Source organism: Vipera berus, assembly GCF_964194415.1.
Source record: "Vipera berus genome assembly, chromosome: 8".
Taxonomy (NCBI): Eukaryota; Metazoa; Chordata; class Lepidosauria; order Squamata; family Viperidae; genus Vipera; species Vipera berus.
The window spans coordinates 1,387,158-1,400,855 of record NC_138211.1 but is presented as its reverse complement, the minus strand read 5'-3'; the positions used below and the strand labels follow the sequence as shown (position 1 = coordinate 1,400,855).

Sequence of the window (13,698 nt, the reverse complement as noted above, 5' to 3'; positions counted from 1 at the left end):
CAGATCTCTGCAAGAGGGCTTGTCCAAGGCACATTGGTCAACTTTAGAATGTCCAACCTTGTCAATTTTAAGACCTGTGGACTTCAGCTCCCAGAATTCCTGCTGGCTGGGGAATTCTGGGAGTTGACGTCTATAAACCTTAAAGTTGCCAAGGTTGGACATCCCTGCATTAGGGCAAGATGTGGCAATAGCTACCATTGTGGAGGATCTATGTAGGGAGGACTATTCATCCTGAGGCCTCCAGTTTGCCTTTGGATCAGAAGACTTGCCACTTGTGGGGAAACACCAAGAGAAAGGGGAAGGTCTCTGCCTTCTAACTAACCGCTCCTCCAAGGTTAGCCACTGCCAGAAACGAAATGCCACACTAAAATGGGCATCAACCTGTTCCAGCAGGACTCTTCTTATGCTCCCCAAATATTCTTATGCTCTCAAATATATAACATTTATTTTGGATTGTAGGTTTCCTACATTCCCTTAATGTAGCTCCTTGGCTTTGAGTTAAGAAGCACATGGAAGAGTTTGTCAAAGTTTTGATTTTGGGTTGTAAAGCACCTCCCTTGACAGGTAAAGGACAAAGATGAGTAGGGGCCTGCATTTCACCCAGGTCCCTTCCTACCCTCCAGGTGCTCCCTTCACCTGTCCCTGCTGAATGTGGAGTCCGAATTCCAGCACGCCGAATTCCCCCTTCCTCGCGTTTCTTTCCATGTAACCAATATGAAAAGGGGAAAGATAATTACCCTTAAACATACTTAATGCCAACAGTACATTATCCCGGTCTGTGGAGTACCAAGCTGATAGTATTTTCCCCACCAGCTTAATCAAGCTGCTATCTTAAAACTCTCTAGAGTACTGTGAAACAGTAATAGAAACTAATTTGCTTCCCAGGGAAGAAATTTTCATTTATTCAGGCTGGGGAGGGAGGGGGGGAGACAAGCTTCCAAGAGTCAATGGGGGCATGGATGGCACCGCCAGGAGGGAGGAGGGTTCTGGATTGCCCAACAAGGGATGAAAAGCCAACGAGACTCCACCTACCCACTGTTGGCCTTTTTAATGAATTATACACACACTTGTGGTGACACCAGAGTTCAGATAGAAGCGTTTATTGATAGGACCTGAACTTCTGCCAAGGGAGAAGAGAAAAAGGTCAACTAAAAGCAAGACCCAACTCCAAAAACTTCCCTAAAGAGGAAGAGACACATCAGAGGGTTTATCAACATGTGCTGCAGCTGCTGAGGTGGACCGAGAGAACTTCTTCTCTCTTCTATGACATTTCATGGAACTGGTAGAGGAGTCGGGGTGGAGAAGAAGACTCAAGCCCAAAGAAAGACGTGGTTGCTTCACACAGCCCATTACTAAATTGTGGAATTATTATTTACAAAATGTGGGCTGGCCACTGTCTGTAACAAAATGTCCCCAAGAATTAGGCAATATCACTGAAGACAGATCTATTAATGCTTATTGCTGGTAATTCTCATGGCAATCTGGAACCTCTATTTCAGAGGCTGTAGAGGAGTTGCTCGGGGAGAAGGACTACTGGTTTCCAAACATTCCTTTGGATGTCTCAGGGACTATCTGAGGAACATCCGAGAGAAACCGGATGCTAGTCTTTTGATATCACATTAGCATGTTGCCTCTTGGGAGGTCAAGATCATGGTCTAAGGTTCCACACACCCCAACGTCTTTAGTAGAAGTTAATGGAGGTAGAAATCTCCAGGTAATGGAGGAAGATCTTCAACCAGTTCCAGAGAGTGAAGTTTGTTGGGTCAGATCTTTTCCATGCATGCAGTAAACGTGCAGCCACAGCCATTCTCTCGTGGGTTCTTTCCTCAGGGCCATTACTTGATCCTCCCCCCACTCACAATTATTTCTAGATTTTGGGTTGCTCATATGAGTATGACACAAGCACCAATAGGATCCTGATGGAGCAGCAGTTAGAATACAGTATTGCAGGCAAACTCTGCCCACAGCCAGGAGTTCGATCCTGACAGGCTCAAGGTTGACTCAGCCTTCCACCCCAGATTGTTGGGGGCAACATGCAAATAATGCTGACATTGTAAATTGTTTAGAGAGTGCTATAAAGCACTATGGGTTGGCATATAAGCCTAAATGCCATTGCTATGCTATCCTCTTGCTGGGCATTTTGTTAGTGTCCTTTGGTGTGGGTGCAATGCCCACAGAAAGCTGGCATCCTCTGTTCACGTGGAATGAAGGAGGCCCCTCAGCTGCCACGAACTGATCTTTCCAGGTAAGACGGGCACAAAAGTGATCTGTATTTTCTCCAGATGTGAAAACTGGCTGGAAAAACAGTCCCTAATGCAATCCTTCGATGGTTCTGATTGGAGGAAATGAAGCTTGTTTTAATGCTTCCTCCGAAGGTACTGCTAGACAACTTTTGCTCTTTAAAAAAAAAAAGCATGCAAAAAAAAAGGCAAGTTGTGAGCTACACACTCCACTCTGTCTCCTTCCCAGCAATTGCCACCCTTGTGGGAGACAATCCCCACCCTCTCCCAGTACCTCCACTTACCACGATACTGTTTTGAATCTCTAAAATAATGTGACAACTTAATGATGGCACAATTATCTAAATGTTTAACAGACATGTTATCTAAGTGAATCGGATGGAGATTCCATCCCGCTGACAATAAACATCAATGGAAGCAGCGAAAGTGATGGGCAAATTATCACAAACCCTGCAATTTCAATGCTATTAAATTTGGAAGAATAACAGCCCCAAGGCCTGGGAGTGCTGAATAAAAAAGACCCTTGTGTTTGTCCAATATTAAATCAAAATGCTACCAACATCCCCGGGAAGGGGGCGGGGGGGGGGGGAGTAGGAAAAAGCAAAGCAATTCATGGCTTTACACGTTTCGGTTACACATCGGGTGTTTTGACTTCTCCCTTCCTTCGGGGTGGGCTGTTGGAGGTCTTCTCCAGGGATGCTGGGGGCAAGGGGACAACTGGACGTCCCACGGCTTTTACCCAGAGTTACAAGAAACAGAGGGAGGAAAACTTCCACTTTTTTCCTCTTTTTGGTTTGCCAGCAGCAGCAGCAGTGATTTTCTAACGTGTTTACTAATGATCTGGAAAGAGACGAGGGGGGGAGGGGAGGGGGTGTGGCAGAAGCTGCCAATAACCCAAATCCAAATCAGAAAAGGTGTCGAGCAGAAGCCGAGGAAGCATCTGGCTGATCAAGTGAAGCAATAGTCAGAAGAGCCGGGGAAGTCAAAATGGTCAGATTCACACAACATGTGAACAACCCATCTTGGCCTCATTATGCATTATGTTCAAATAAGACAATTCCATCCATTTCTCAGAGAGGAAGAGACTTTGCAACCTTCAGAGCCCCATCTTTACCCCACTTCTAATTCTTTGGGGGAGAAATTCCTTCACACTCAGTCGGGACAAAACACATTTCTTGACTTCAGGGCAGAAAGTTGGCAGCTCTTATGGTGGCCAAACTCTTCTGCCTTCAAGTCCCTACTTGGCTTGGTCGTGATAAGTCAATTCACACCTGAGCAGACATGCAGGTGTTGGGCTGCCCAGAGCAGGACAAGTGTAGGCAGCAGGTACAGCCAAATCCTTCAGGAGGTCTATCCAGTTCTGAAGACCAGGACTGTGTCATGGCTGAGAAATGACAGGCTCATAAACTCTCCTTGATATTAGTCACCCCACATGTCAGGGTAGCGCGAAAGAGTGGACCGGGGTTAGGAGTCAACCCTTGCCAGAGGATGGATGCACAATGGCAAACACACTTCCCAAGTGGGACGTCAGACCGCGTTCTGCTCCAAGAACTTTGTTCATGTGAAATATCTTGGCCGGCCTTGAGAAACCTTATACAAACCACCTCTGATATTTTAAAGTCATCTGCTTTGAGAGAAGAAGAGAAAGAATCCCGCTCGCGTATACAAGCCCTGGGTAATCTGGCTAAGGCGACCAGGCTGCTGGCAGCTGGCAGGGGTTGAGTTGATCTTTTTCTCATTTGACAAGAACATGGTTTCACTTCCCTCACCTTTTCCAACTAAGGCAGAAACAAGGAGATTCCAATCTGCTTCTTCAGAGATTTGGAAGCCTTGTTCTTGAGGAGAAATTTTGGGAGGGAGGGAGGCATATTTCCACTTCCACTACAACCAAAAAACCAACACACACTTTGGTGTGGCCCAGTTTGACCGAACTCTTGGTCACTATCAACAGATCCTCAGCCTGCACCAATTGGTTGCCCTCCAGATTCGGGAAGATGGAATTCTGAAATATCTGGAGACTGAGGAAGGCTGGAATAGAAGGCATCGCTATCAGGACCTGTTAGAAATGTCCAGTCACTCCAGAGACTCATGAAGAATCCAAGTATCCACTTCCCTGAATGTGCTGCCTGCATCATAGATCCTTCACCAAGTGAAAGACGTTGCAACCAGCCTCCAAAACATATCAGATCTTCTTGATGTTCCTCATAACCAACAGTTCATTCCAGATTCACGCCCGTGTATACCCATACTCAACAATTATCATCCTCGTTTTTAGTAACAACACAAAGCACTTCTTCACTTGACATTTCATTAAAAAATAACTGTTTAATCTTTTCAATTAAGCTCAATTCCTGGAAACTACAAAGAAGTATCCATGTTGCTTTCTCGGCAGAAGTACAAAAGAGCCGGCAGCCCTGGGACATCTCATTAGTTTGTGGAATTTGTCCTTATAGGAAGGGACAGTCGGCTTTGAAATGGGATGCGCCAAGTCCAGAGATGACAGAGGCCTACCAATGGCTTATAAGATGGAGATGTCCTACCAGTTCCTTAGAGGGACGCTTCACGTGTGCCCTGATCTTACCTGTCTTAGAGCAATATAGTAAATAGACACGTTCTCCGCTTTATGTCTAGGCTAGCTTTTCCAAATCTGCTAGCAATGACCACAATTCTTATAACTTTAGGGAGCCCACACATGTAGACGGAGCAGGTGGGAAAGACCTGGGAAGTGTAGAAAGATAAAAAATAATCAGCCTTTCTGGCTTGGGCCTAAAAACCAGACTGCTGCTACACACAGCAGTCCTGACATGGGGGGGGCATCACTGGGCCCCTCAAATCCGATCTGTATCTTGTACAGGCATCCAAACGAAAGCCTCCAGGCTCTGCTCCAGTCCCTCTAGCAAAGGGGGACCCAGCACCTGCCTGCCTCACTGAATCTTAAATAGGTGGTTTTGTGTCCTGGTCTCTGGAAGGATGGGGCAGAGGTTGGAGGCTTCCTCTGGGAGGCATCTCTTTGGGTAATTAAAGGGGGCTTTTATATCCCCCTTCTGTCTTTTCCCCAAGGTTCAGCACCCTGCTCAATTCCTAAGAATAAGACAGTATCCAAGTGCTGCAAGCGAGCCATGTAGCCCCATCCATTGGATTTTGCTTCTCCGTGCTCTTAATTCTGCATTTGGCTCAGTTTCTTGGTTAATTTCAGCCCATCGATCTAACTTCCTTTCCCCAAAGGATCCATTCCACTCCGCAATCAGAAGCCCTCTTGGCTCTGCCAACGAACTCTTAGAAAAAAAGACCCACCAAGGCACCTGATATTCCCTGAGACCTGACCGATATTTGAGGTCCACTTTGAACCCCACCCCCCACCATCCCCAATCTGAAGGGGGAGGCAGCTAAATGATGCTCGCTCTCCCCGAGGGAAGCTGAGGAAACTCCTCAGCCTTGTAGGGTTTTGAAAAGGCGCCTCTGCTTGGATTGCAGGCCGTCTTCCTCCCCCAAGTGCAACCTCATGTCCTGCTCAGCGAGAGGAAGCTATCCATTTCTTGGCAAGGAGGCAGCCCTCTCTGGAAATACGGCCCCTTTCTGACACGTAACCGAGAAGCCCTTGTTTACAGCTCAAGAGTGTGACAATAAAGCCTCCCATCGGGTCACAGTGACCCAAAGCCGCCTATTTTTGTTCCTCTCCATTCTGCGTTTCGATGTCACCCTCTGAGCCCTAGGACAGACGCCAATCCTCTTGGCAGCCCCTGACATGTCATCCCAAAGTTTCCAATCAAAACATACTTCATGCCTCTTTGCAAGTCCCTCCCTGCCCAAGGTCATCGGAGACATTGGCAGCCGACTCCCTGACTTTAGTTCCAGGAGGGTCCCTGGGAGAGACGCTTCCTAGAGGGAAGCATGATACAAACAGGTGGGGGGGTCTTCTTTTGCCACGGGACAGGAGAGGTGCAGAACATCCACTTTTCCCTCTGCCTGGCAGCTTTAATGCACCTGCCACAGGTGATCTTTCGGTCTGGGGCAAACTCCAGGGACATCACATATGACCAACATCACTGCATTAATTATATAATTTCTTGTAGGAAGGGCCACAATGCATGTTGCTGCCTGTTGGCAAACATATGTGCAGAGGCATTGGAGGGGTATCGAAAAAAAATGTCACAATGATGTGGAAAAATAGTGTGGAAAAGCCAGGCACAGAAGAGCATCCAACATCTTATGCTTCAGCTCGCAAATGTAAATATTCCATCCTTAATGACCTGTGTTGCTTGATCAGTACTAAACAGATTTGCTTGCCCTAATGCAGTCCAGGAGACAGCTTGGGGAATTCCCTCGTGGTCCCAGAAGCTGAGTTCACACGCCATGCAAAGTTTCCACTTGTTTAATCAGAGGCTAATGTGAAAACTACCACTGGCTAGTTCCTACCAGCACTAAGCCGCATATTTAGGTTTACATCTCGCAGTGTATGGAGCCACATAACCCTCTAAGCCATGCTGGCTCAGGAATTCTGGGCGTTGGAAGTCCACAAGTCATAAAAGAGCCATGATTCCCCAATCCTACTGTAAGCCAACATCATGATCCCCCATGATCTAATCTAAGTGTGACAGTAGGTGACATGGGTGCTCCCCATAGATCTAGTGGAGCTGATAAAATGTTTGAACAGATCATTTGATACTAGAATGGATCAGTTGGATGAAATCAGTGGCTATAAGGCCAGGATTTGCCTCTCACCTTCCCCTTGATTCCCTAATGGTGGTTGATAACTTAACACAGGATGCCCAATTTCATTTCCCTGAGCACCTTTTCCTAAAGTCTCACTCAAAAAATCTGGAGAGGGTATCTCCCCTCCTTTCCTGCTTTTGAGTAGTAGAAATTCTCCATGGTTGTTTTCTCTTCCAGGTTCTCGGCTTAGCTGGCAGGCCTTGAGTTGCCTGAGTATTAAAAGGCAAGATGTCTTTATAATGGAATAAGTGGATCCTCTCTTCATGTTTTGGAAACAACTGACCCCTCCTGGGATGCAGCCATACCAACTGGAGATCAGAGTTGTTGAAAACTTCTAGAAGGATCTCAGTTGCTATGTCTCTCCTGGAGGGATCAGAGTCTCACAGACTCTGGGATCTACATGATGGTAAGCATCAGCCCAGCACCTCAGCTACCCTCTGGGACACCCAGTTCAAAGCATATCTTGTTTCATACTGTATGTAGTGACAACTTGATGACTTCTCCTTGCTATGGAGCAATCACCCCTGCCTTCTGGTGGGAACCTCTGCTGATCAGGCACATCACATTTCAGGTGAACCCAATTAAAACAGGCACTGATCAAATCAGAAATGGGGCAACCACCATTGAACAATAGCTGTTGAGCAAAGTGGTGATTGGCAGGGTTCATACCCCTCCTCACCTCGCCCTGCCTCTCCAAAGTGGGGCCAAGCAGCCTCGCCCAATTGGAAAACTATTGATGATTTACCAGAGATGACTGTTGCAATGTCTCACACAACACCCACACTGGTTTTGCTAGTGGTGGAACAAGTCCAGGAAGTTAACTTTTCCAACAGGGGTTTCTAGATTGGGGAGGGGAACAATGGCCCCTTTACGACTTGTGGACTTCAACTCCCAGAATTCCTGAGCCACCTGGCTCAGGAATTCTGGGAGTTGAAGTCCACAAGTCGTAAAGGGGCCATTATTCCCCACTCCTGCCCTAGATGTAGTTGCTTTACATTCAGTAGGCCTACCTGTTTCTATTTATAGACAGCATAACTGAACAAGATCAGCTTTCCCAACTGGTGTCTGCTACGTGGTTATCAAACTTGGACAATCTGGGAACTTTAGTCCCGGTGCCTCTGGAGCCACCCTGAATGCAGATCTTCCACAGTTCCTCTCCTGGCCAAGCTCACACCATAAAACATGGAGGAGAAACTGGGCAGGAGAGAACTAGACTTCCTCTCCAATGTTAAGAACTCTTGTTGCCTTCCATGTCAACATCAGCAACACCCACAGAACATCCTAGTGAAAAGTTGGTCTATCAGTCAATTTTATTGACACCAACAGTTCAAGAAAAAGGCCCAGATTAGGAAGAAGTGCCACCAAACCATCTCCAAGAAGATACTCTCTCCAGAGGCAGAGGAACCCCAAAGGAGACTTACCAGTGTGGGTCTGCCTGTGACTTTCCAGGGCATCTTCTTTAGAGAATTGTGCACCACAATGATCACAGAGAAAGGCTTTGGCACCTGCTATAAGGAAAGAGAAAGAGAGAGGGGGAAAAATACATTAATATCAAGAAGTCCCGACAAATCATTATAGCGGTCACTAAACTGATTCTGAGTCACTGAATTGTGACCACAAACTGAGAGATCCCAAAATAGAGTGGGGTCTATGATCTTCACTCAAATATACACGTTTCCCCTTTCAAGGCATATCACACTCTTATTCCATCAATATTTGGGGACATTATTCGCTCAAACATCACAAATATCAAATATACAGTCGAGAGGAAACTGTGCATAGAGTTGATAAGAGATCTGAATGGTTCCCTGGTATCTAATAATGTTCTTATTTTTGTACTTTTTCATTTCCGTGGGTTATGGAGATTTGCAAGATTGATTCTTTTTAGCTAGTCCAGTATTAAAACCACATTTAAAAATTATTCAGCAGTTGAGGCTGTGCTTAGAGCAGTGCTACACTATCGCCACCAATCTAATTCTGAATCATGCTACAAACAAGCTCTGATTTACATGTTTTTGTGGCATTTTATTGGGGTTTTGGAATAAATGAAACTCTGAAGAAATAAGCCATATACCGAAGCGGTAGAGATATTTATAGATAGCGATGGATGTATAGAAAGATAGGAAGAAAGAAAGTTGATAGAAAGATGGAGAGAGAGAGAGAGTGAGGTAGAAAGATAGAAATAGAATATCTATATATTACAGATGCTGGGAGTGAATTAGATGATTTTACTTTCAGCAGATTTCAGACTGGACAACTGTTAGCAGGAACAAAGTTCTGATCATTTTCCCTGAAAACAGTCCCTCCTAGATTTTGACAATACATGATGCAATTGCATGATCATTTCAAGAAGGGCTGGGAGAGACGCCACCCTTGCACGAAGAGTCGCTTGGAACATCTGGAGAGGTTCTATGAATAAGAAAAAGAACAGAGAGGATCCCCAGCTGCCTTATACATCTTCAAAGTGCATCTGGCCTCTCCTTCTCCTAAGCAAGGCAGCACATCTTTTCTCCAGAGCTTAGTTTTTTTAAAAAAAAAAAGTAAGAGAAAAGATACAGGATTGGAACTCTGCTCTCCACCACAGGGAGGTAAATGGTGCTGATGTGAAGGGTCCATTCAGTCCTTTTTCCTCCGCTCTGAAATAACTGCTGGTCTCCAGTCCTTGAAAGGGCCCTCAGGCTAGCAACAGCTGAGGCAGGAGAGGTGGAACCTCTTGCGCTCCTAAGAGCAGCTTCTGACCAGACCATCCACAGTGCAGCAAGGAGGACCTGGCATTTGTCCTGCACTTCGCTTCGTGGCGATGATGGTTCCAGAAGCAGCCAAGGACACAATAGCTGAATCCTCAGGAGATCATTCAATCCTTTACATCACACGGAGCCGGCAGTGCTACTCTTACCTGCTTTCCTACAGTGAGCTAAACTCAGGGACTGAGGAATCCAGAAGATCCATGGCTGCTACAGATAGGCTCAGATGCCTTTCAAGAAAAGAAAGAGAGCTGAGAGAGCAGAAAAAGTTCAATTGGACTGGAGCGCTGGAGAACTTTGTTGGCTGCAGAGGCCAATTCCACCGTCCAAGCTTTGTGATGGGAGGAGGAGCCACCAATGCACAACACAGGGGTGAGAATCAACACGTAGAAGAACTGAACCCAAACCGAGGCTTGCTTGCTCCGAGGAAGTTCATCCTGTACTTGAGAATGGCCTCAGCAGAGCATCTCCAGGCCCTTGTGATGTGGAGGACACGTGCTCATAAATCTCTTTAAGTCCGGGAAGAAAGCAGGCAAGCAACCCAACTGGATGTCTGTGGAGATACTCAGTCATCCAGGTCACAGTTATCCCAAAGATGCTTTTTCACGAGGCAGCTGGACTTTCTTGTTTTTCTTCAAAACATCTTCAAAGATGTTTTGCTTCTCATCCAAGAAGCTTCTACAGCTCCATCCAGTGAGAGCCGAAGAAGCTTCTTGGATGAGAAGTGAAAGGTCTTCAAAGAAAAAACAAGAAAGTCCAGTTGCCTCGTGAAAAAGCATCTTTGGGATAACCCAGCTGGATGATGGCACAGAAGGAAGATGCCCGGGGTAAAAAGAAACCAAAAGGCAACGCCAGGGGAAAGTGCTTAGGGCCCCAAAGGGCAGGGTTAGCCTGAGGTTTCCACTCTGCTCCATGAGAGGGGAAGAGAGCCGGCATCCTGGTCAAGGGCCCAAAAGCCCCCCCCCCCCCCCGTCTGTGGAGCTCCTGGCTGGGGAAAGCTGGCTGAATCGACGGATAGGATCGAGCAAAGTAGAGATGGGATTATCTGGGCCCTGAGAGTTTCAGTGTGGACACAAAGTATTCTCTTTTGCAAAAAAAGGTAATAAAAAACAAACACCGCATTTCCAGCAAGAATTAAGAGGGTCCAACATCCTGATTATGTCAAGAGTGGTAAGCAGCCTTGTTTTTCCGTGCTTTCTAACACTCCCCTAATGATCACAACACCCCGTCAGCACACAAAAGGCTCGAGACAACAGCGATGACACTATCAGATAAGAACGACACACCAGACCGAAAGATAATTTCCACAACTATCGTTAAGGTGTGGTATTTGTGGGATTTCTTAGAAAATGCACACCAAGGCAGCAGGCAATTGTTGACTGGCAGGGCTCCTGTTATAAGAAGGGAAATGAGCCCAGGGCTCCTGTCTGCACAGCCCGCCAGTAACTGGCAGATTAAAATGAAGCCCCTTAGAGAGACTCGGCCAAAGTGGCGAATGCAAGGGCTGGACCTGGAAGTTTTGATTCACCACTTCTAAGGAGACTGAGGGACAGCCTGGTCACCTGGGCAGCGGAAAGAAAGAAAGAAAGAAAGAAAGAAAGAAAGAAAGAAAGAAAGAAAGAAAGAAAGAAAGAAAGAAAGAAAGAAAGAAAGAAAGAAAGAAAGAAAGAAAGAAAGAAAGAAAGAAAGAAAGAAAGAAAGAAAGAAGGAAAGAAGGAAAGAAAGAAATTTCTAGAATGAAAATGTGGGGGCAATTTCATCTTTAAGGAAGAGAGGGTCTCCTAGAAGAACTCCAAGTTTGAGAAAGTGGGTGATTTCTCCCAGCCAAGACGTGGAGCAGCAACAGGCCCACCACTCTGAGTCTACCTTTTCTCCCCCCCCCCAGAACAGACCCCCAGTCCCAGGGCGGCTCTTCCAGAAAACTACTGCCCCATTGAACTAGATAAGCCTCCCACACCCGCCATGCCATGCTCTCATCTCTTCCGGCCAGCCATGCCACAGGTTGGCCAAAGCTATTCTAGAAGACATGGTTTCCCCGTGTCTTCAAGCAGGCACCAAGAAACATAATCCAACGGCCAGAGTAGAGTGGATGGGGATGAGCCCATGACACTGCTTGGTTCACTATGGAGAAGTTGCAGGTTGTGTTTCGGGTGTGTGAGTGTGTGTGTGTGTTCCTCAGTGCTTTCCAAAGGCTGTTGATGTGAGGCCTCTGCTGAAGACCTTGCAGCAGACTTAGGACATCTGAAAACCTTCCAGGCTTCTCGCCATGTAATCCGTGGCTGGACCAAGCAGGGCCAATACCTCCTTCCAGCCCTGATGGACGGCCTTCCCTTAGCCCTCCACGCCTCTGCCTTCCCACCCCAGCGACCCTCCCAGGCGCCCCTCACGGCCCTCCGAACCCCGACCGCACCAGGGTGAACCCCTAGAAGGGAGGAAATAAACAGATGCCCCTCGCCCCCCTCCCCTTTGGAGAATAATTCCCCTGCCTTTAAATTGCCTCAGTAACGGCTGGCTCAGAGGCAGAAAAATTTGGCAGCAGTGAAATTAAAAGTGATAAATTTTCTCGCCAAGCTTTGATCGATAATAAAGGCCTCATCTGTTAATCAATAAGACAGTCTGCCTGTTTACTGTGCGTAAGCCGTTCCCGGCTGCTTTGGGGGGGGGGGAACGGGGTGGGTGGATGGATGTCAAGTTTGCATTCAAAACAACTCAAGTGTACCTAAGCCAAATGGCCGGGCCCTCAAAAAAAAGCAGGATCCAGGGGGCTGGGGGAGTGGGGTGGGGGGAAGGCAGGGCCCTGACATCACAGGCGGGGCGGGGGGAGGAGAAAGCAGGGTAGGGCTAGAGAAGCTCCTGCTGGGGAAAGAGACAGGAGCTGGTTTGCAAAATTAGGGCCCTGTGAGGCAGCACAGACGGGCCGCAGGGCTGTCTATTCGACAAGCAAGAAGAGAGGAAGGGAACGGGGGTGTCCAATCCAAAGGGGCTCCTGGCTCTCCCCCTGCACCCTCAGCCAGCCCTGTGGCTTAAATAATAAACACGGCTTCATTACCTTCCTAATTAGAAAGGTCAGCTCTACTTGAGAAACCGGAGCTGCCTGCCACACCTTCAGGAGACGTTTTGTTCCAGAATCTGGTCACAAAAGGGCAGCTCTCAGTGCCAGGGTGGGGGGCAAGGATCAGAAGGTTTCTCTTGACCCACCGGCAATCTCTTCAGACCCTGCAGCTCCGCTTTGCCACTGGGCGGCTGCCAGCAACTCAGGGAGAAGAGGAAGCAACTCTGCACGTGGGCAGGGGCGAGGAAGGAGTGGGGCTTGCGAACTGAACTCTGGTCTGGTCTGAAAGCAGCTTCCATAAAAGAGGGTGTTTGCTTGACTCTTCAGCCCCTCAGGGGCCCCTGGGCAATTGGGGGAGAGTCAAGGGCCAAGGTATGTGTGTGTTTGTGATGGTGTGCATGTGCACGGGAGGGTTGTGTAGCAACAGTTTCCATCTGGGCCTCCTTCCCCAGCCTTTCTGATGGACAGATAAGGGTGGAATCCAAAATTATGCTGTGCCAGCTTCCATTATTTCAGTGATGGGTTTGGGGGTTAAGCCCACTGCAAAACATTTTATTTACTCTGTGGGTAGATCTGGTATATCCTGGGTTTCTGTTCAAGGAAACACTTGAAGTGACCAGCAACGTTAAACTCCAAAACAGAATAACAAAGTTGGAAGGGACCATCGAGGTCTTCTAGTCCAACCTGCTGCTCAGGCAGGAAACCCTATACCATTTCAGACAAATCATTGGACAACCATTTGTTTGAAATGGTATAGGGTCTCCTGCGTGAGTAGAGGGTTGGACTACAAGACCTCCAACTCTGTTATTCTGTTACAAAAGATAAAATTAATTAAGCGTGATCATGGACAACTGGTGCAAATCCAGTATCCATGCTAAGCAACCACTGGCAGCCAAACTGGTCCTTGAAAGTCAAGGGCAGCTTGGGATTCCTGTGTGCCCATCAAGAC

The 13,698-nt window shown here is 47.3% G+C and overlaps 1 protein-coding gene across 3 annotated transcripts in view; it reads right to left on the bottom strand.

Annotated features, from left to right (window-relative positions):
* The window catches only part of ZBTB16 (zinc finger and BTB domain containing 16), a 117,070-nt gene that overhangs the window by 34,400 nt on the left and 68,972 nt on the right, over positions 1 to 13,698 (bottom strand). For 2 of the 3 annotated variants that reach the window (XM_081334144.1, XM_081334145.1), the window contains one exon: positions 8,375 to 8,461. In XM_081334144.1, the coding sequence (XP_081190270.1) occupies positions 8,375 to 8,461 (87 nt within the window). The remainder of the gene's footprint in view (positions 1 to 8,374; positions 8,462 to 13,698) is intronic. The other variant, XM_081334146.1, reaches the window with a different exon arrangement.